General features: G+C 38.4%; 1 protein-coding gene across 7 annotated transcripts in view; it reads right to left on the reverse strand.

Annotated features, from left to right (window-relative positions):
* Window positions 1-21,182, reverse strand: part of EML4 (EMAP like 4) — a 145,810-nt gene that overhangs the window by 62,686 nt on the left and 61,942 nt on the right. For all 7 annotated transcript variants that reach the window (XM_086878464.1, XM_086878461.1, XM_023922773.2 and 4 more), the window contains exon 2: window positions 4,322-4,504. In XM_086878464.1, the coding sequence (XP_086734590.1) occupies window positions 4,322-4,504 (183 nt within the window). The remainder of the gene's footprint in view (window positions 1-4,321; window positions 4,505-21,182) is intronic.

Here is a 21,182-nt window from a genome sequence, read left to right on the forward strand (position 1 = left end):
GGAGAGAGCAGGAAAAGAAGGAAAACTCAGTGGGCTCCTCTTATAAAAGCCCACTGCACAAAGGAAAGTAAAAAACAAGTAAAAAACCCCTACCAACTGCATTTCCAGTACATACCTGCTTTTGCAGGTCCCCAAGTTCACTGCCTTAAGTAAAATAAAATGCCTCTCAGTTTGCCATTCTTCATTGCCATGGGAAACCCTCTCTGCAAACTGCCATCCACTATTCCAATTTCACTTGTTGAATTTGCATACGAGCTATTTAACATTAATTCCTGCCCAAGCAATAGGAAACATTTCTCCAAAGGTTTAACCTTCGTCAAGTCTCCTCATTATTTCTGAGTCCAGAAAAAGGACATGAACTCTTTGTTTCTCTACAGGCCAACATCATATGTACTTTTTCAGGCACAAGCTCATACTCCAGTGAAATGATTAGTCTGAGATATTTCACTGGTGCCACAAACTTGCCTGCACACCCAGAGCCTGAGGGATGAATTCTCCTGTTACACACATTTTGACACCCTGGAAGATTTTAATAGGTTTACCAGGCACCAGCTGTGAGCCAATCTATCTTGCTGGCAGCCACAAGTACCAGACTGCTTTATGCTTTCCTTTTCTTCAGTGTCCAGGTAGTCTTTGTTTTTGGAATTTTTTGTGAATGCTAACAGCATCAATCATGCATCTACAGCAGAGGCATGTGGCAACAAGAGTGCAGAGCTGCCAAATGCAAATAATTTCCCACCAAAGAAATTCTTCTTACCAAGCCATCTATTTAAAAATAAAAGAGAGAAAGAAAAGAAATTAAACCCATAAACTCATTCTCACACCATGATCCCTACAAGCCCTGTAGCTGCTGGGACATGATCCCTTACCAAGCCCTTTCACATTTCTAATCCTCAACACTATCTTTGGACCTAGTAATTTCTCCTTTGTGTAGTTATTCTTAGCTGTCTGCAGAGATGAAGAAGCACTATCACAGTCTTTTTATATTGAAAAGATTTGCTCTGTTTAGAATAACTTTGCATTGGGAAGTTATGTGCAAGCACTCTCAGCCTGCTTTTCACTGTAAAATACAGACTAATGCTAATCCTGCTGCAATCCCTACTAGAGGTATTTTCCCTATACAGTATCTTCACTTCATGCTTTACTAGGAGACACTAAGGTGCCTAAAAAACTTGCCCTTTATCTTGTCTTTTACAGTTTGCAAATCCCTGTATGAAAACCCATTTGCTTCTGAGACAGAACTTTACACACAAGATATTAGGTAGCAACCTCCTGACTGAGAGCCCATCAGTTAGAAATAGAAATCTACCCAAACCATGTCAGTTTTTTCACTGGAGACTGGACTAAGCTCAAAACAAGCATGTGACAGAAATGTAGGGGAAAAAAGATAAACAAAGATTTAAAGGATAATACATAAACTTTATCTTCATCTACTGTTTCAGTTTGTCAATCTAAAATAAAAGAAATTAAGAACAGAATTAGATCACCAGATGTCCCATGCAGACAAACAAGACAAAGGACAAAGTGATTGCTTTTTTCACTAAGTCAAGCCATCAACTTCAGAATAAGAAAAATCAGTTAAAAAGAGATCAGGATGGATTTGTCCCTTTCAGTGTGATTCACTCGTGGCTCACAACACTTATTTTTAGGCTATGAAAAATTTCTTTTCAAAGACACTGCTGAGGTGGCAACAAGAAAAAAAAAAAGAGAGGTTTTAGAAAACTCATTTTAGCAAGAAGTAGCAAAGCCACCCTTCAAACTAGGTTAGTTATTGCCTTCTGTTAAGACGCCTTTGTTTGATGGAAAGATTCAGGATGGCTTTTTCTGGTGCTATTTTTCTTGTTAAGTTCAGTTTGTTTTAAAAGTATTTATCTCTCTGTGTTGTCATACTTCAGATTAAACACATGTCTCCCCATGCATTCAGAAATATATATACACATCTATTCTCTTTACTCGTTATTTATGTCAGTATGTATTTAAGGGCTGCTGCAGAGAAAAATACTTCTGTGATTGAAAGCCTCAGCATATTTCTTATAAGAAAATTAACCTATAATATTTTACATGAAAGTACAATTATTGTAATGCATATATCCAGATTCTTGACAGAATCACAAACACCAAAAAGAGTTTGGGAGGAATACAGTTACGTTTGCAGAAATCATGGCTTGACTAGTTAGTCTGTTATATACATGCATAATACTTCAAAGAAAACCTAACAGTTACTTGAGTATTATTTTTGTATGATAATTCAGATCATCTTCTAATCCTACTTATTAAAAAATAAGACATTTCTCTCAGTTAAAACATTTGAAATATTTTTTGGTCATTGAAAGAATTTAAAATACAGAAATCAGAAGTAGAACCTAGGGCATTGCAAAAAGCAATGTATGAACTTGTTTTAATCCCAAGTTTACTCCTCAAGTCTAATTTTAGTCTCTTAAAATTCCAGTCTCTGTAAACATTTTCTTCTGTGAATTCTGTGTACAGCTGATTTCATGATTACAAGTGAAGTTAATGTGTTTTCTGGTGGTATTGGGTAACTGAACACAATGGGAACACATCCATCACCAATTAAACACAGTGCCAATTAGTCATAATTCATTTAAGTTCAGTGAATTAGATCATGCATGTATGTATCTGTCCCTGTTCCCATCTCTTTCTTCACAGTTCTATGCTGTTGCCATTCATTTGTAGAGATATAATATGACCAAACTGAAGATATTTAGACATTCCACCCTCCCTCTGCTCTGCCTCCCCCAAATAATTAGTTTATTTCTCACTGAACAAATGGACTTACAGAATTCAGTATGGTCCCAAGACCCCCAGAAAGGAGATAGCCCCAAGGCATTTTGCAGAACACAGGAAGTTTGCCTGCCTGTACACAAAGTTTGCTGGGTTAACACCCAGTCCAAGCCAAAGCGCACATCCCAGCTCCTCTGCATTTAAATAGGAAGAATAAGGCACTATGGACATGTTTTCCCCATGGTTTTTCACTTGGACATTTTCTCATAATGGACAGCAAACAGCAGAGTGATTTAGTCAAAATAGCTGCTAAAGCTATATTTAAAAAGAGCTCAAAAAAGAAGCTTCAATCTCGATGAGGCCAGACATGTAAATTGGGTGGATAAAAGCTGCATTTATAAGCAGAGATGACAACAGTCTACCATTTAGCAAGCAAGAGAGAATGGCAGGATTCAGAGCCCAAGCCAATTAAGCATCATGACTTCCTTCCATCTGGCAGAGAGACTGCAAAAACACTTAAGTAAGGAATTTGATCTCTCTGTCACATCTAAAATAATTCAAACTTTCAGCATTTTCAGCCTATATAAAGTGGTCACCCAAACAAGCATAGGCTACATTGTATCAGTTAAGTGTTAAATTGGCACAGGTGTAATAGGTGCACTGCAACACTCACACAGGGGTTGATCCTAGAGATCTCTGTGCTGCATGGTTTGATGTGGTTACATGCAATTATGGTGAATTAAATCCATGATTTATTTGAAATATAACCTAATATTTTATAGAATCAGAGACCTGATATATGCCAGAAACATACACAGACATAATTCTCTTCAAATACACAGCTTTAAGTTGGAGTAAGTTCAAAACTCAATTCAAATACTTCTCCAGAATACAAAATAAAATGTCCACAGGGGGGCAGGGGGGAAGGGAAGCATATGAAAATTAGTGCAAAAAGCATCTAGGTTCTTTACTTTTAAACAATCCTGCATTTTCAGTACTGCAATACAAAAGTTACTAGTGACTAACCAAAAGAGATATTGCTGCTACATAGCCATTTCTTACATGAGATCTACTGGTAGCGAGTTATCTCTGTACAGGAACAAAAATTAACTACATTCAGAAAACCTTCTTATTTGGTAGCAATACATTTTGGTTTTTGTTTTGGTTATAATTTAGGAACAAGAGAAAACATAATCTCTAATATGCCCTTTCAGTTGAGTAATTTCCAGGCAAAGTCAAAGCTAAGACTCAAAACTGTCCATAAGCCCCAGAGCCTCCAGTGGCAGGTTAACATTCCACCACTGAAATTAAACAGGAACTTTTTAGCAAGAAGTAAGGAAAAATTTTAGGGGTATCAAGAACGTAAAAATGTTAGCAAACATCATAATTAATAAGCATATTTCCGATATCTGTTGGCTGTATGTATTTAAGCCACTATTATAAACCTAACCCCTCCAGCTCAAAATAGATCAGCCTTCCGAAATGAGACAGAAAAGGGAAAGACGAGTGACCAATGGAGAACATTCTGACGTGATAACACAGTCTGACTCTAGAAAGAGTTTACCAAATTTGGGCTTACCTTTACTTGGTGCTGATTTTCTCACAGAAGCTACATGGTCTTCAGAGATAGCAAGACGCCTCAGCACATCAGCCAAGGCTGCTTTTAGCACGGTGATTTCATCTTCTTGTTGCTGCACTCTCAGCTCCAAGGCTGAAAGACGGTCCTGGACATCAGAGGTGCTCGCAGCTGAGATGCTGTCATCTGTACAGAGGCAAAGCAGAGCAGAAAGAGACACTGAAATGCTTTGTTCTGAACTAAAAGCCACAGGAAGAGGCATGTACAGCACAAGTACATCTGTCCCATCATTTTGAAATACTGAAGACATTCTAACAAACATGTTCAGGCCAATAAAGAATGGATATTAGCACAAATATCAAATGAATGCTTCAGGACAGAAATCATTACTAATCATTAGCAAGGAGCATGGTCTTATTAAAATCACAAGAAGGAATGTGCTTCCTATGCAAAACATGCTTACAAGTACAAGGAAGACTGAAATTAACTTTATTTAAACAGCCAACTGAATTAACCTACAAGGTTAAAACCGTGGTAAAATTCTGCAATATATTCTTGTGGAACTGTTGAAGAATTTTAACTATGACCCTTAATATTAAAGCAAGTTTCAAAGTTAAAAAAAAAAAAAGTCCACAGTTGAACATACAAGTACTGTTAAAAATGACCTAATTGCATCAAGTGGCAGTCTCAATTTAAATGATCTATATCAGAGTTCTTAAATTCAATTCCTTCTCTTTAACTTTTTTCACATCATCACCCTGGATGTGCCAAAAAACATACAACCTTATAAAATTTGGCCTGAAGTGAAGAGAAAATAAATGCAGTACAAGAAGGTTCCAAAAATCTGTTTGGCCACACAGAGACAGATTAGCATTGAAGGCCTCACCCAGCCAAATCTATTCTTCAGTGGTAAAAAAGGAAATTACAGCTTCTGCTTACTCTTTGCCTTTGACAGTTCTTTGCATTATTTCTGCCAAGCCAAAATAACAAATAACAGATCTCTGTATTTGGCTGTTCTAATAAATCATATGCCAATCACTTAAAAAACCCCAGCAAACCTGTAAAAGAGTATGTCACTCAATCACCAAGGTAGTGAATTCCTTATCCATCCTGTCTAAGGCTTCCTAAAAACTCAGTAAGGAACTTCTAATAGAGGTTTACAAAAATTCACTTGTATTATATAGTTCATTTAAGTTCATATTCTACAAAATAAATACAGCAAAATTAAATGCAAAGCTAAATAACTGATATTATTACTGTGATTCTATTAAATCTAAACTTTAGTTTCCAGTATTCTTAGGAAGACATATCAAGGAGAAAAAAATTAATACAAGCCACAATCCTTATACTCTGATTTTTCCTAAAAAACAAAAACAAAAACAAAAAACCTTAATAACTTTCAAAATACATGTAAACAAAAGAAATACTGAGCCAAATTGCTCCAATGAGTTCACTGTCAAAGAGATTAGGGAGTTTAATGGCAACTTTCACTCAGTTAAAACATGATACTACTGACAGACCAAGAGCTGAACCAACCAAAATAAAGCATCATAATTACTACTTTCACAACACAAACAAAAGTCCTACATGAATTAGTAAAAAAACCCTAAAAACACTTTAGTAATGAAATGTATCCACAATTATTACTGAACTGAAAGGAACAGTTAAGATTACAATAATAAAACAGCCCCTAAATGACAATTTTGCATATTGTTTTAATTCACAATTTGGTTAAAGCAAAAGCAAAAGTGTACACTGCATTGTTAGTACTATATTCATTCTGGATGATGCAAAGAACTGCAGGGGAATTCAATAACAAATAAGGTACATAATCAAATGGAGATCCAGAGACAACAGATTAGGACTCAACAAAAATACCTTTAATACCACCATCCAAAACTGTACCTCCCTATATGCAGAAAATTTAATGACTCCACAGGCCAGCACATCCAATGGTTTCTCAGCAGGACTTTACAAACCCAGACCTGTGACACCTTTCTCAGGCTGGGAAGGACTGTGTAACATTCTTTTATTAAAACCCTCATGTTCAAAACATAAATCTCCATCTGTTTTAAGGAGCTGGGAAACATGCATACCTATGCAGCATACAAAAAAGGAACCAAGGTAAATGGACATTCATCCATGAAGAAAAGCTTTTACTTCAGAAAAGTAAATGGACTTATAATATAATTAATATTTTTACTATCCTGCAACTATCAGCCTTTAAGCAGATGCAGTGGACCAGTCACAATGAACACTTGAGAAAACAGTTACATTCAAAATATCATAAACTTTGTGACTTCTCTTACACCGAGTAGCAGTCCAAACAGAAGAAAGCAGTTTGATATTTCCTTAAAAAAAGAGGAGGAAAAAACCCAGGCAAACCCCTCTAAATTAATTTTTTTGCTTTTTTTGTTAGCTAAAGTCTTCAATTAATAGATATTATCCATTATAATGGATAAATTATGGGTGTGTTCCCAGGCTGCATAAATATATAGCAGATCACTGTAAAACACTTGTAAAAGGGATAAGCAGCTACGTCAAATCATCATTTTAGAAGCCAAATATTACTGTGCTCCCCATGTAGAGTCCAAACAAGAGTAATTACCAAACCAGAAAAGGCTCCACTACTGATCAGTCTCTGTGATGAGCACAGAAGCAAATGATCTGCACATTTCTGGACATCTTTATTTCCCATGAACTACTAATTGACCTGACTGTTGCTGTTGAACCCCAGCACCCCAAAACTGGGGCGCATTAGCTGGCTGCTGCAGCTCCCAAAGGCATGTCACTAATTAGAATTTCAAAGAACAACAGGAGAGCAAATCTTCCTGCCCTGTAAGGGTGAGCTTTGACCTCCTCAACATATCTGGTGCGACAGCAGAGGAGTTGACCAATGCTCTCCTCTGTGAGCTGTGCTGTGGAGCCTCAAGCCTTGGCACAGCACAGAGAGGCAGAAGGACCCCCAAACTCGGCTTCAACCCAACAGCTTGTCAGAGGGCACAACTATGGAAATGGGGCATGAGGAGAAGGCCAGGAAGGTTGAGCCATTCAGCTGATTTCAAACCAGGCAAAGCAATGTGCCCTGTTGTATAATGGGAAGTTTCACACCCCGAGCGGCTGCTCTGCATTGCAGAAAGGGCATGGGAGACACGGTGACTGAAAGAAGCTGGAGAACAAGGATATCACTGGGAAATTGAGACATTTGGTTGATCAAAGAATACAGCAGCACACTTCATTGTTCTTTATCATTCTACAGAAGCAGCATCTGTTTCAAGTGATGACAACCATATATATTACCAGGTATCCCTGGCAACTATTAGAGAATTCAAACTAATAATTCCCAACCCAAATATCTCACCCATTACAGCAAATATTCAACTGAATTTCAACATGCCCTTCCTGACAGTGTCTTGAAAAGTAACTCAACAGGGATTATGTTAAAAGAAGACGTAGTAAAAGTAAACAAAGCTGGAATCCATGAGATTATTCTGACAAATCTGCACAATTACATCTTTTCTTCACAGAAGTTTTCAAAATCTCTTCCAGATTTCTTCTTTCATTTAAAACATATTTTATAATCTAAAGAACTACTTCAAAAGAAGTTCACACCAAAAAAAAAAAAAAAAAGCCTTCCTTCAAGGACATGCCCTCCCCTTCAGAGAGGAAAGAGCTCTTATGCAAGAACAAAGTCAGTTAATAGGAAGCAAAATTCCATCTCCTCCCTTCCCCTTCTCCCACTCCTAAACATCTGTCCTTTCCCTTGTGCTGACATAGAGGTGCATCTATCCAGGCCTTACATAAGCTGCTCTTCTTTTATTAAACCAGAGAGAAATATATTTAAAGAGGAAAACCAGTTAAGAAAACAGAGCAAATAGTTTGTAAGTGCAGTTGATTATTGAGTCATTAATTTGATTCATTTTAAAAATACCTTTTAAGTTCCCTGGCTATTCTTATTACAACCAAACATCACCATTTCCCATGTGCTGGTCGTTATTTTCTAAGCTGTTGCTGACCTATGCTTTTAAGGGACACACTGGGAACAAGATGCAGTGTGGAAGAAAAGCACTATCTACAGTGCTTACTGGTAGTAGTGAGGAGACATCCACAGAGATGTGAATCTAGGTTATTTCAGTCTTAAAAACTGGTTTAAGGTAAGAGTACTGGCGTGCAAATGACAGCAAAAACATGCTAGGTCTAAACATACAGCACTATAACTTTCAAAATAAAATGTTCTGTTATTTTTCACAGTTCATCAGTTTGATTTTAGCCCAGAAAACATCAATTCTTCCCTTGCTTTTGGAGTAAGAAAAGATATACATGGGATGGTTGCATTCAGTACTCATGAGATGCAAGGATGACCCTAAAAATGAGGGTTCATTTCTCATAGTCAATGAACAGCACTGAACAGACAGGTTAGTCTGTGCAGGACTCTTCACAGGCACAGGCATCAAACCACTCCTAGCAGATCAAACAAGGCAAACAATTCCAACTGCCCCTTAGCCTTGGGCCAGGAACTTCAAAAGGGGTATCCAGGACAGGGTGATGGTACTTAACAAACCTTCCAAGACACACATCTCATATGTCATCTAGCAGGCATTTGAGGGTACCAGCATTTGAAAAGCATCACCTTTCATCATGTGCCTGCCTATGAGAATGTTGAACTGGCTACATTTGAAAAAAAATAAAAAAAATTAAAAATTACTACTGAACCATCTATTCTGGACCCCCTCAACAAATCCAGACCATCCATTGTCACCTGAGTAAATTCCTCCCGGATTTGATTAAATCTTAGTAAGGAATTAATTTTAGACATAAACAGCATTTCAGAAAAACAAATTCTATAAATTCCAGCGCATGGAAATTTAAACCACAGGGCAGTGTTTTATCCAATATAGCCGCATCAACCATAGGTAATTTTAAAGCCCTGGCTGTTAACCCACAGCGTTCTCTATATTTTGCCCAGAGAGGTAAGAGTCTTTTATTAGGGAAAAGGAACAGAACAGAAATTACTGGGACTGGAATAAAGATCTGGCTGACAATTTCAGGAGATAACTATCCCCAAAAAACCTTTTCTCATGAGGACCATGATCTGCTCATGTGTGAAGGAAAGTATGTATTTATATAAATTCCAATTTTTGTTTTAAAGAGCACTGAAAATTTTGACTCTGGATGAGGCTTATGTTTCCAGAGAGATAGCTTACAAATTTATTTTCCTACATGTTATAAGAAAGAAAACTCTCCACAGTTTTCTGCAGATCACCTATATTAAGAGTAGTTTATAGAGGGTCTCTTATAGTTTAAGAAAGTGCAAAGATCAAGAACTATGTTACATACCTGTAATTCATAATTTTCAACAAAAAAAATAAAGTAGAATTAAGACTCCATACTTTTGTTCACAGTATCTCCTCTGAATGCCAGCACATGCAAAAATTATCTCAGTTTTGTAAAGGACGTGAGTCATGGAAAGAATACAAGAATGGGAATTAAAGCACACAGCATGAGCACAGAGAATTCAAAGAGCTCTCCCACAGCCCAAACGATACTTTATCATCCTAGAACCTAGAGCTTATGGCATGGCAGTGGAGTGGGAAGTTCCCCCCAACTCTCCCTTCCTGCAAGCACAATATCTGGCCTTTAACTCTTTCAATTACCTCACACACCTTTGGCTTCCTGTGCTAGCTGTCCATTCTTTTCCCTAATCTTCCAGTTTTCCTGCACAAAATTCAAACCAATGCACTGCTTGATCTCATACTTGTTACTGGTGACAAAAGTGTTAGTTCTTTATTTTCTTTTTAGAATAATAATGTAGATGTTCTGAGATGGGTACAGGTAAGCCACTGACTGCAGACAGTGCAGTATACTAACATTTCCAAACTGGCTAAACCCTATATTTGACTCCTTCTTAGACTTCTAAGACATTTCTTCAGGTTTTCAGGAAGAACATTGTCACACAGCACTCATTTGCTCAGAATCGATGCTGCACAAAGACCATCACATCAACCAGACTGTGGTCTGAACAGTTTGAACAGCTCATGAGATTTTTTAATGTTTCATAGACCCATCTAATTTTACCCCATACAAGTAGATAATAATAATAATAATAAAAGGATATATTACTCTACACTAGCCATTCCACAAACCACTTTGATCACAAGTCCACAGCAAGCAGTATTTTATTTGTCTTTAGATGATCCATGAGATGATTTAGCTGAAGCTCATGAGTATTCTGCTGTGCAATAGCTGCTGCTGGCCTTCGATACTGTGGACTGCTTTATGGCCAGTTTGAAGCATGTTCATGTCTGTGAGCCTGCATCATTACATTATAAAGAACATGGCCCATGTTTTCAAGCAACTTTATTTGAAAGGGTTATTCTGTAAGATGATTTACTTCATGCCTAACAATTACTAGCTCTGTTTGTATATGCTAGACAGATTTGTGTGCACAGGCAGATATTAATAAATTTTTATTTGCCTGTCATGAAAAAGCAAATGAAGGAGAAAGATTAAAAGATGACACAAAAACATACTGACAAAAAAATAACCCAATAATAACCACAAATTAAAGAAAGTAAAAATATTTTTGTAACAAGCTTGTGTTTCTGCTGCTGTAAACACTCAGTTTTAATACAGATAATCTAGAAATATATCAGTTTGAGATTCACAGGGCACAGCCCCACCCATGCCATATTTGATCAACATTAGTGTTCTGCTTGCCTAAGTTTCCAGTAACTGTATAGCTTACTGGGCACAAAAAAATTATATTTCATATTTGCTGATACTAGGTTTGATAGACAGACTGCAAAAACAGAACAAATGCTTACAGACACTTCTCAGATTTGACACTGGTATCCATTTGATTATTTGACAAGGCAGATTATGCAGGCACTGCCTCATATCCTTCCCCAACTGCGTACTTCCTATCAGCTCCACCTCCACTGAGATGCATCTCTAAAGTAAGACCATTCATGGGTTTTTCCCCACCCACTGCTTAAAAACCCTTATGATTTTTAAGCACTTTTCTTCCCCTAATATTCCTTGGCTACTGATGCTCCTGACATTGTTCCTGATACTACTTTTCAACGCTTGGCCTTCAACATGCAAGACAAGCCCATACCCTTCCAAAATAATATTTCTGCTACAAATCAGTGACCTTTACACTCCATAGACAGAATTCATGGTGGCTATGGGCACCTACTTGGGATCCCCCATGTATGGCTTAGCAGCTATCCCAGCCACCCCAAGCTCTTATCAATATTTGGCGCCACCCCATTTTCATGTCACAGTAAGAAGTGGGGCAGGGAGCATCTTTTCTAACATAGAGGCTTGGAAATTCACACAGCAACCAGACACAGCTGCAATACACTGCTCTACTGTAAGTTACACATGCATTAACACTTTAGCACACACAGTATTCCTTCACTTGAAATATTTCATACTGTGCTAGAAGTGTTAGAACATTTCCATGCTAAAATGCTAATTTAAAAGTAACAAATGAAGTGAACATGAAACAATGTAGGTTAATCCCCATCCTCCTTAATGCCCAAACTGATCTAGCTAACATTTTCTAAGAAAACAACTTTTGATATGCTGAAGGGTGACCACATCCCTGAAGTCTTCCACTTCCCCGAGGGCTCAGCCACCTCTCACCTCCCTGCACCGAAAGCAGACAGCACCCAAGCCGCAAACAGCACCCAAGCCACCTAAGGAGAAGCTCAACAGGCTTTCGTTCTGCAGTAGAGAGACAAAGCCAGCCACTGCCTGGGGCTCCCCAGTGGCCCCAGCAGGCAGGACACCCAGAGTAGGAAAGCATTTCTCCCGTGCTCCCAAAGCCTCACTGCAGAGGAGCCTGCATGCTGTGCCTAACTCAAAACACCAGACATCAGTGTGGAAAAGTGCTCGGCTCTCACAGCTAAACCCACCAGAAGCAATCAGGCTTTTGACATGTACAGGGCAGTTCTCCCTATGCACTTTGACAATCAAGCCTTTCTAGTTTCAAATTAGGCAACTGCTTAATTAGAAAATTAGGCAATTAGCAGATGCTTTTGACCTTAATCTCTTTTTAACTTCACTCTTCCTCTGTTAAATGAAATTAAATTCATGAACCCACACTGCCTAAAGGTTAATTAACACTTGTGGGCTACCAATGAACTACCCTAAGTGCTGCAGCAAGGTCAGTGTTTAAATGCATGCGATTTTTCAAGATGCAAGATTAAGAGCTTTCCCATAAAAATAAGAGAGACACATGAAAAGAAAATAAAGGTAACTCAAAATACCAACCAACTGCTTTTATGGGAAGAATCTCCTTTTCTGAGTTCTAACTTGGAGGAGACTATGACCAAGTAATTAAAAGCTGGATCTTACTACCTGTATGATTTCAACACACTCTTGATGGACACTGACTTTTAAGTTCAGTCTGACATCCCACAGAGAGAACACTCTATGTCTTTAATGCACAAATCTAAAAAAAGATGGCAGCATTAATTGCCACTGACCTGCTCAACAGAATGAATGATAACCACAGTCAGGCTCAGACAAAAGTACTGCTATCCAAAACAACACAAAGTCCAGCGAATGCACAGAGTTCATGGAGAAACATGGGACCATCTGAAACATAGGTTTTCCTGGAGTACTGTGCGAACTCATTTGCACAGACAGATACCAGCAGTTATGTGGCAGGCAAGGAAGTTGGTGTGGAGGCTTGTAAATGGAAAGGGAGAGAGGCGAAGGAGGGAAGAAAAGGGGAAAAAAAAGAATCACAGTAATCTCAGATTCTCCATCTCTCTCTGCACCCCTCCCTCTACCCAGAACCACTTAATTTTTAACTGCTCTTGCCAGAGTGATGGTGCTAATTCTTGCTCAAAGAAGTGTACGTAGAATTAGAATTTTATTTTTTTTTCAGAATTTAAGCACCAATTCATGCAGCTTACCTCTGATTATCCAAGCTCTATTTCCAAAACATATACTTTCCTAGTAACATGAATAAAATCCAAGTTTGTGAAACATTCAATCTTTAGATTGCAACAACACAGGCGAAGTCCAACATTCCCCATTAATGGCAGTGCATCTCCTCTGCTGCAAAGCATTTGAATTCAGTAGTACCAACATACTTTCAATCTGACACTTATGGAAATCTTCCAGTATCTTAAATATTTATTGCTTATTTGGGCAACTAACTTAGTTGGGTTTTTGTTTGTGGTATGCTTTGAACAAGTACATTTTTGCCCCAGAGGAAAGAAGTTCTACTCTAAGATTGCTATATTCTCATCAATTCTAGAGTAACATTTCAGCAGCAAAACAGAAAAGCACTGAAATCATTGAGATAACATCAGGCAAAGCAAAACAACCTCTTCTCTTATGGATACATTTCATTTTGTACCATGCAATGTTTACTTACAAAATTCTACTCATCTCAAATCATGGCACACAAATGAATAATCTCTAGTTTCTGTTATCTAGAAATCATGATAGACATTATCCCTGTAAATAAAAGTGTTGGAAGATTTCTGAAAGTTTTTGTACTGGCTGCTTCATTGTGCTGTGCATTTCTTTCCCCCAGGACTCATAAATATCTAATTTATAACATCAAAAACACCACTGTACAAACCATTTCTTTGATCTCATTCTGTGCTATTCTAAGCCAATCTATCGTAAGTGCCACTATGCAAAACTCCATCAAGAAAAATAGAATCCTGGCCTGTAGTATTAATTTCCTTTCCCAACGAAATACAGACCTCCTTCTCCCAAAACACTCATCTACCCTGCAGGGAAAGCCTTCCCTTTCAGCACTGCTGGAAAAAGCAGGATCTGAGCATTTTTTGCTCAGCAGAAACATGCTTACACCAGAGTGGGGGGAGACACCAGCACTGGTGTACACAGCGCTATTTCAAGCCTCTTATCATGCCAAGTCACAGGACATGGCAATTTCAGATAAAGGGAAAACCTGTTTTGAAATAGACTCCCCAACTTGCTGCCTTATCTTAGTTTTCTGGTATTTCAGGTACAGGAATTCCTTCCACTTACTCACAGCCCTATGTGGCCACTGCTTTATTACCTCTCCATACCAGAGCCCATTCAGTAAAACAGCTTTGAACTCAACTCCGACAAGCTAAAGTGACCTTGAAGAGTTACTGTCCTTCTTTGCATCTTCTTACCCAAAACTTAAGGATGACAATCCACTCCCTCCCTTGAAAAAAACAGCCTCTAAGAGACAAGCCTTCTGCTGGGAGTATTCATTAGTTAGTTTTTGTCTCCTGACCATTCGCCCACAGCTCTGCCGCAGCAGGGCAGGAGCAGCCAGTTGTGCTTGTAAGGCCATCATGCTTTACCCATCCCACTGGGAAGCATCTCCTGCAGAAGGCACCTCTTTTCCCAGCTCTGTCATACAAATGCTAACCTCCCTGCTGCAGGGGATACCATCTCACAGCCATTCAACCTCTCCTGTGTCTTGTAAGCAAGAACAGACACAAAGCCTGGTTTTGATATTTTTAAAAGTCCACTGTTTCTTAGGAATGTGAGACTAAAGCTCTCTAATCACAAACTTGATCCAATTCAACACTTGCAACAGCATCAGTCAAAATCCTGCTTTTTTTTTACCTCCACCAAGAAGCTTCCATAGCTTCTGCAACTGCTTGTAGCTTTGGTATTAGGGAAACATTTCTACAACAGCTTGCATTTACCCCAGGTGGAACCAAATCCAAAGCAGTTTGGTTTGGTTGGGGGTTTCTTGTACAGAAAAGAACCAACCCATCTCCATAAAGACCAGTCATACTATAGACACAGCTAAGCTGTCTGCTTGATTTCAAGGATAAAGCACATGGCTCCCACACAGCCAACCTTGAACTTGGTATGCACGAGTACTAATCACACATTAGTCACAATCTCCAATTAAGTTACTACACAGGAGGAGCTACTGAGAAATATCTACGCACCGTGTGTCAGAGAAAACACAGGCCAGAGAGCAATAAGAAGTATCTGTGCTGGTGAAAGTCAACAGCCACCCTCAAAAAGGGGGACTGAGTATAAATACAATTAAACTGACTGGTTCTTTAGTTAAGCTCTTTTTATTTTGTTATGTTAGCAGTTAAATAGCCCTGGTGAAGTAACAGCTGCAAACAAGGTGTGGGTGGAAAGCATTGCTCACACCTTTCCTGCTGCTGTGGCTACTGCTGCCTGACAGGAGACTCACTGTCCTGCAACAAGCTGCTTCTCAAGAGCTGTAGAAACTAACGTTTGTTCTTCTGCAAAGATAGTCTTTTAAACAATTCAGACTGCAGATCTGTCACCAAGTGTTGCTGCACTCTCCTTAGCAAGGACACTATCAACAAATTCCCACAAATGCTCTATAAACAAATTATGTAATTGTGAAATGAAACAGATTTAATTCATGACAAGGAAGAACTCTTGAACAGCAAGATAGACATCTGTATGTGTGACTGCACATCTGTTTTATAAAGCTGCAGTTAGGCCACTTCTGCAGAAATGAATACATAAAAATAAAACCAGTTTCAATCATAATTTCAGTTGCTAATCCTGGCACTAGTACATCTAAAATGGAAAACTCCCCAGAAAAGGGAGGAATTGAGTCTCACCTTTATTTAGGCTGAACCACAAAGCAGATTTCAGAACTGAAGCAAAGCAAACACAAGCACTCTGAAACAGTCTTACATGATACTAGAGCTTTCAAGAGAAAAATCAATCATTGAACAGAACACTTCGGTTGACAAGGCAGCCTAAGACCTTCTAAAATTTCACCTTGAAGGTATTTTATATAGAAGTCCTACACAAAATTGAACTATCACGATCACTGTTGATAAATCACATGCATGTGTGCATGGAATTTCCTTACAGGGGAAAATTGCCTTTCCATAAAGATACTTTTCCCTTTCTCCTCAAAGGATCCTGCAGAGAAACACATTTCTGTGTGGAATGTTTCCCAAATTTTGTACATTCAAAAGGGATATATCTATCAAAGTTGCTTAAATACATCACATTTTGTATCATAAACAGATTACTTATCTGATCTTCCTAAAGATGGGGTCTCTGAAGCATAAAAAATCTTCAGGTTTTCTCTTCCCACTATTCACTACAAAGCAACAGTTTTTAGGTAACAAATGTAGCCCTGCAAATAGCAATAGTGACTGATCATGGATATATATGTCTAGTATTATAAATACTACAAGTGCTACAAATACTTGAAAAACAAGACTTGAATATAGTTGGGACTAACAGCAGTGTCACAAATTACAAGTTGCATTTTTTCCCACTTACTTCCTTCTTCCTCAAAATTAAGGCATTAATTAATCAAGAACTGATAACAATCAAAGCCCCCTCAGAAAGAGAAATTTTTATTTGCTAAAGACACAATTTCAAATAAAAAGTAGTGATGTTTTTCTACAAAATCACACAAGCACCAACGCAATGAGAGAGCCTCTGAATTGCCATTCAACCCACCACTACCACATCAGCTTTCAGTCCCTTGCAGACCTATGTCAAAGCTCTTCTGTAGTTATCACTGGGTAACACTTCCAGCTTTTCATAGCACATCAGGAACAGCAATGCTAGGTTAGGCCTGCCTGAACCCACAGAAATAAAATTTATAGATTTTTACTAATATACTCCAAATCATCAAGTGAAAAGCATTCTGGAAAAAAGCTACATATTGTAGGTCTCCAGTGTCTGCAACTCAATTTTATTCTCTTATTTTAAACCCTGGAGATTTGTATTTGTTTGATAACTGTGGGGAGAACAATCTAAAGCCAAAAAGATAATAGTTACTCTGAAAACAGCAATTATCTTAAACCACTGAATTATCTAGTTTATTCCACTAATGCTTATGTTTTAGGACTGATTAATTCCACATACACTTACTAAGCATTAGCTATGCTAATTCAGCTATTTATACATATAAAAGAACCATCCAGGAGGATACTATTTCTGCTTAATACTGCTAACCAAAATAACAGGATCCTTCATGCATGAAAAATATTCCTCCCACCACAACAGAATAACATCAACAGGAACAAGACTATTTATAACTTTTCAGCATCTTCTAACCTTTTCAATAATCTTATTTGACAACATTTATTTTATTTTTAACAAAATATATTTTTTGGGCTGCAACCTGGGATATGCCCACATAAACCAGCAGGGAGCGAGCCCAGGAGAGAACTACCATGCAGTAACTACTCAAGCACAGTGCTCTTACTCAAGACTGAATGCCAGCTTGTTTAACCTACTAATCCACATTTACTAACCTACTGTGTCAACATGCTCCAAGCTTCCACCTTCCTTTGGCCCTCTGCAACTCCTGCACAAGCCCATGCTCTAAACTAGGTGTGACCATTCCTGCAGCCTGCAAAGAATTCTCATGTCTTTGCAGGCTGCAAGAATGGTCATGCAATGTGTACACCTGGGGGAGACCTCCCAGAAAACTGGAGGAGACAAGTGACCCTGCCACAGCAGGGCCAGGAGCACAGCTCTGCCTCCACTGAACAAAATGTCCAGTTAATTATTTATAGTACAGACAGAGTGGTATTTTTAAAAGTTTGAACTGCATCCTTTAAAGAAAAAAGTTTGTCAAAATGTTTTTCTTCTCAGCAGTTTTTCATATCATTACGTGCCTAAAGGTTTCCTTGATTGCAAAAAAATGTATAGAATATTGTAAAGATAGGCAATTCAAAGATTTCTTCAGTGAAATCCATTAGCTGTTTTCTTCAGTTCAATGTTGTCCATAAATAATCATTCAAGACTCTGAAGCTGAAAGCAAGAAGAAACACTAGGAGACAGAGTATGTTTCTTTACATTAAGATCAAATCAAAAGTCAAAGCAACAAGTTGTTCTAATTTTAGTCTTTAGTACTGATTCAGTCTTTAGTACTACTGTCTTGGGCATGGTTTAATTTGTTTTTAAGCCAGTCAAACTGTGGGCTGCTGCTAAAAGGGGTGATTTTCCTTGAAGGCTCATGCTGCTTTTTCTGCCCCAGTATCTGCTGCAGGACACAATTTTTGGTGGCCACCTGACACAAAACTTTCTCCACCCCCAATTAGTTTTCAGTTGGATCAGCTCCACTGGCCAGCTCTGGCCAAACCCCTGCCCAACAACCTTCAGGGCCACTTTGTCACCATGCAACCAACGTAACCCCAGCACAGAAACTGCACCATACCAGTGCAAATCACTCAGGGTGACACTTGCAGCTCTGATTTTTTCACCTCTATCATCTAAGAAAAGCAACCTCAAAAATATCTTAATGCTCAAGACATTGTGTGACATTTATTTACCAAGTAAGTCAAATCATGCAAAAACTTGAAGTGTCAGCCCAAACCAGGTTCTCATGGAAGTGAACGCTCCCTTTAATGCATTTAATAGGGATCAGAAATTAGATTGTGGGTATTACCATGGTTTTAAATGCTTCTGAAGAGCTTCACAGGTAAACAAGGGCAAACTCCAACAAATTCATGCATTTTTAGAACATACAAAGAACAGAAAAGGGTCCGGAAGAGAAGAGCAAAGCAAGAAGACATATCACCTAAATCCTGATTTTATGATGCATAAAGACATCTTCTCATCATGCAATAAAGAACTAACGGCTGTCATATCTGGTTATTCCTTCTTCCCTGCTCACAGGGCAGGAGCTGCATGTCCAGCACTTTTTCTGTATTTCTTTGCAAGTTCTGCTCTCAAAGCTGCTCTGGCTCCATGCAGAAGGAGCAGGCTGAAGAAGTCTGCTACAAGAGGGAAGTTTCCAATGCCACCTCTTTCTGGCTGAACTTACTTCTCTGTGAGAAGCAGGAGTATGATGCAGGGTTCATAAAGATACTTTTCTAATCGGGGCATTACTCAAAATTTGAGAGCAAAGACTTGGTGCTGAGAAAGTGTGTGCAGTCTGAACCTTTCTAGCTGACCTTTAATGACAAGTTTGCTGCGTCAACTCCACCTCTGACATTTCACCAATTTTGATACTTCAGCAACTTCCAAGTGTGGCTTGCAATTACTTCAACTTGCAATTACTTCCTGCAACTGCTAAAAAACACTAACGATTACCCTGCACAAGTCACTATTATCTCCTCAACCCCCTTCTGATGACTAATACATGTTCCTAGAACTGTTAGGACCCAGCTAGAGAGCTGAACTGGCAAAACAGAAAAAATGTTACCCAAAAATGATACTACAGTTTTAGAAGGTAACAACGAAGTCAAAAAATGAGACTTCTATTGAGGCAAGGTACTGGCCTTCTAAATAGTGTGAGATGAAAACCTATCCCGACCTTTACAGTATGTACAATTTTATGTTGTGTACACTTAGCACTGCAGGCACTAGAAAGAGAAAGGCTCTTGTAACACCCAAATACTCACAGCACAGTCCCTTATGTCAGATACTAATTCAAATTAAATAATTTTGCACCAGCACCTGTGCAGGGAAGCAAGGCAGCAGGAATAGCAGAATGTGCCAGCCACTGTCACTGCCTGCCAACGAGGCAGGTGGCACAGGCACTGCCAGTCGAGGTGCCCTCCATGGCATAGTGACAGCCCCTTGGCAGAGGCACCAAGCCCAAGACAGACCCAGTGTCACCCCCCAAGAAACCCTGCAGAGCTGCTGTCACAACCCAACTTTTGCCATCAATATCTCCAGCAACTGGAAAACACCCTAAACAAACTCTCTCTATGTCTTAACATTAAAGACAAATGCATACAAATCAAGAGTCTGAAAGAAATCAAGCTTAAAAATACTGGGATGTTGGAGTTTGTTTGTTTTTTCCCCTGTTTATAAATACCAATTTCAATGCCAAGTATCACTGGAGGTAAATATTTAATCTAGAAGCATGCCATCTGAAGATTTGTTTGCAGATAAATAATTCCCTTGGTCAAAATGAAAATTTCTATCCTGATGAGTATTGTCTGAGATAAATTCCAGCCCATATCCATTTTGATAGCTACACTCTTCCTAAGGGACATGTCATTGCCTTAGCTTTAATTATAAAAGGCTAATTAGAAAAAGAAGAAAAAAAGACGTCTTTCCTACTGACACTAGACAAGCTTTTTTAAAAATTTTGATTAAGCTGCCTATCAGCAATTGTACCCCATATCTTAAAAGGAAATGCTAGTTCTTCACTGCTGAATTAGGAATTAATTTTTAGCTTTGGCAAGAAATGGGCAATTAGAGGTATGTACAATGACACCTGTGCACAAAACAAATCACAATTAATGGTAGAAAAGTTCTATAGAAAAGTATATCACACTAGGATACTTATTTTTAAAAAAATTTAAGTTATACCCCAAACCCTCACCTGAAATACCCTACTGTTAGTATAAAGCCCTAAGCTCGTTTAAATAAAGCGAGAATGAGCATGCATAGCCCAACAAAACGAAGGGAAAAAAAATACTTTCTATAACTTAATCTCAGGCTTTTCCATACTTGTTACCAGTGCAAAAGCCCTAAGGCTGAAGTTAGAAATTTCACAGGAACAAAGCACTTGTTGATTCCCCATCAATCCAGTTTCTTATCACTCACTTTATACATAAGCCAACACACTGTCATTGGGAAACCTGATATAAAGGAATATTAGGCTTAACCATACAAGTAGGAATCAAGTTTTAAATCAACAAAACATACTACCCTGCTAAGAATATCCAAAGCCACATTTTCTTTTAATTACAAATGCTCTTATCCTGCAAAATGCTCAGACTTGTATCAAGATTTCAGTAAAAACAATTTCCAGAGACAGAGAAAAAAAAAAATAGAACATATGTATTCAGAAAAGAATGCATTTCTTGCATCTTATTTTGTTGGATTTCTATACAAACCTCAAAGGTAAGTCTGTTATGTCACACTCACTTTGGAACTTCAAGATATGCCTTGAGTTGAA

Source organism: Cyanistes caeruleus, chromosome 2, assembly GCF_971803275.1.
Source record: "Cyanistes caeruleus chromosome 2, bCyaCae1.hap1.1, whole genome shotgun sequence".
In the NCBI taxonomy this organism is placed as follows: domain Eukaryota; kingdom Metazoa; phylum Chordata; class Aves; order Passeriformes; family Paridae; genus Cyanistes; species Cyanistes caeruleus.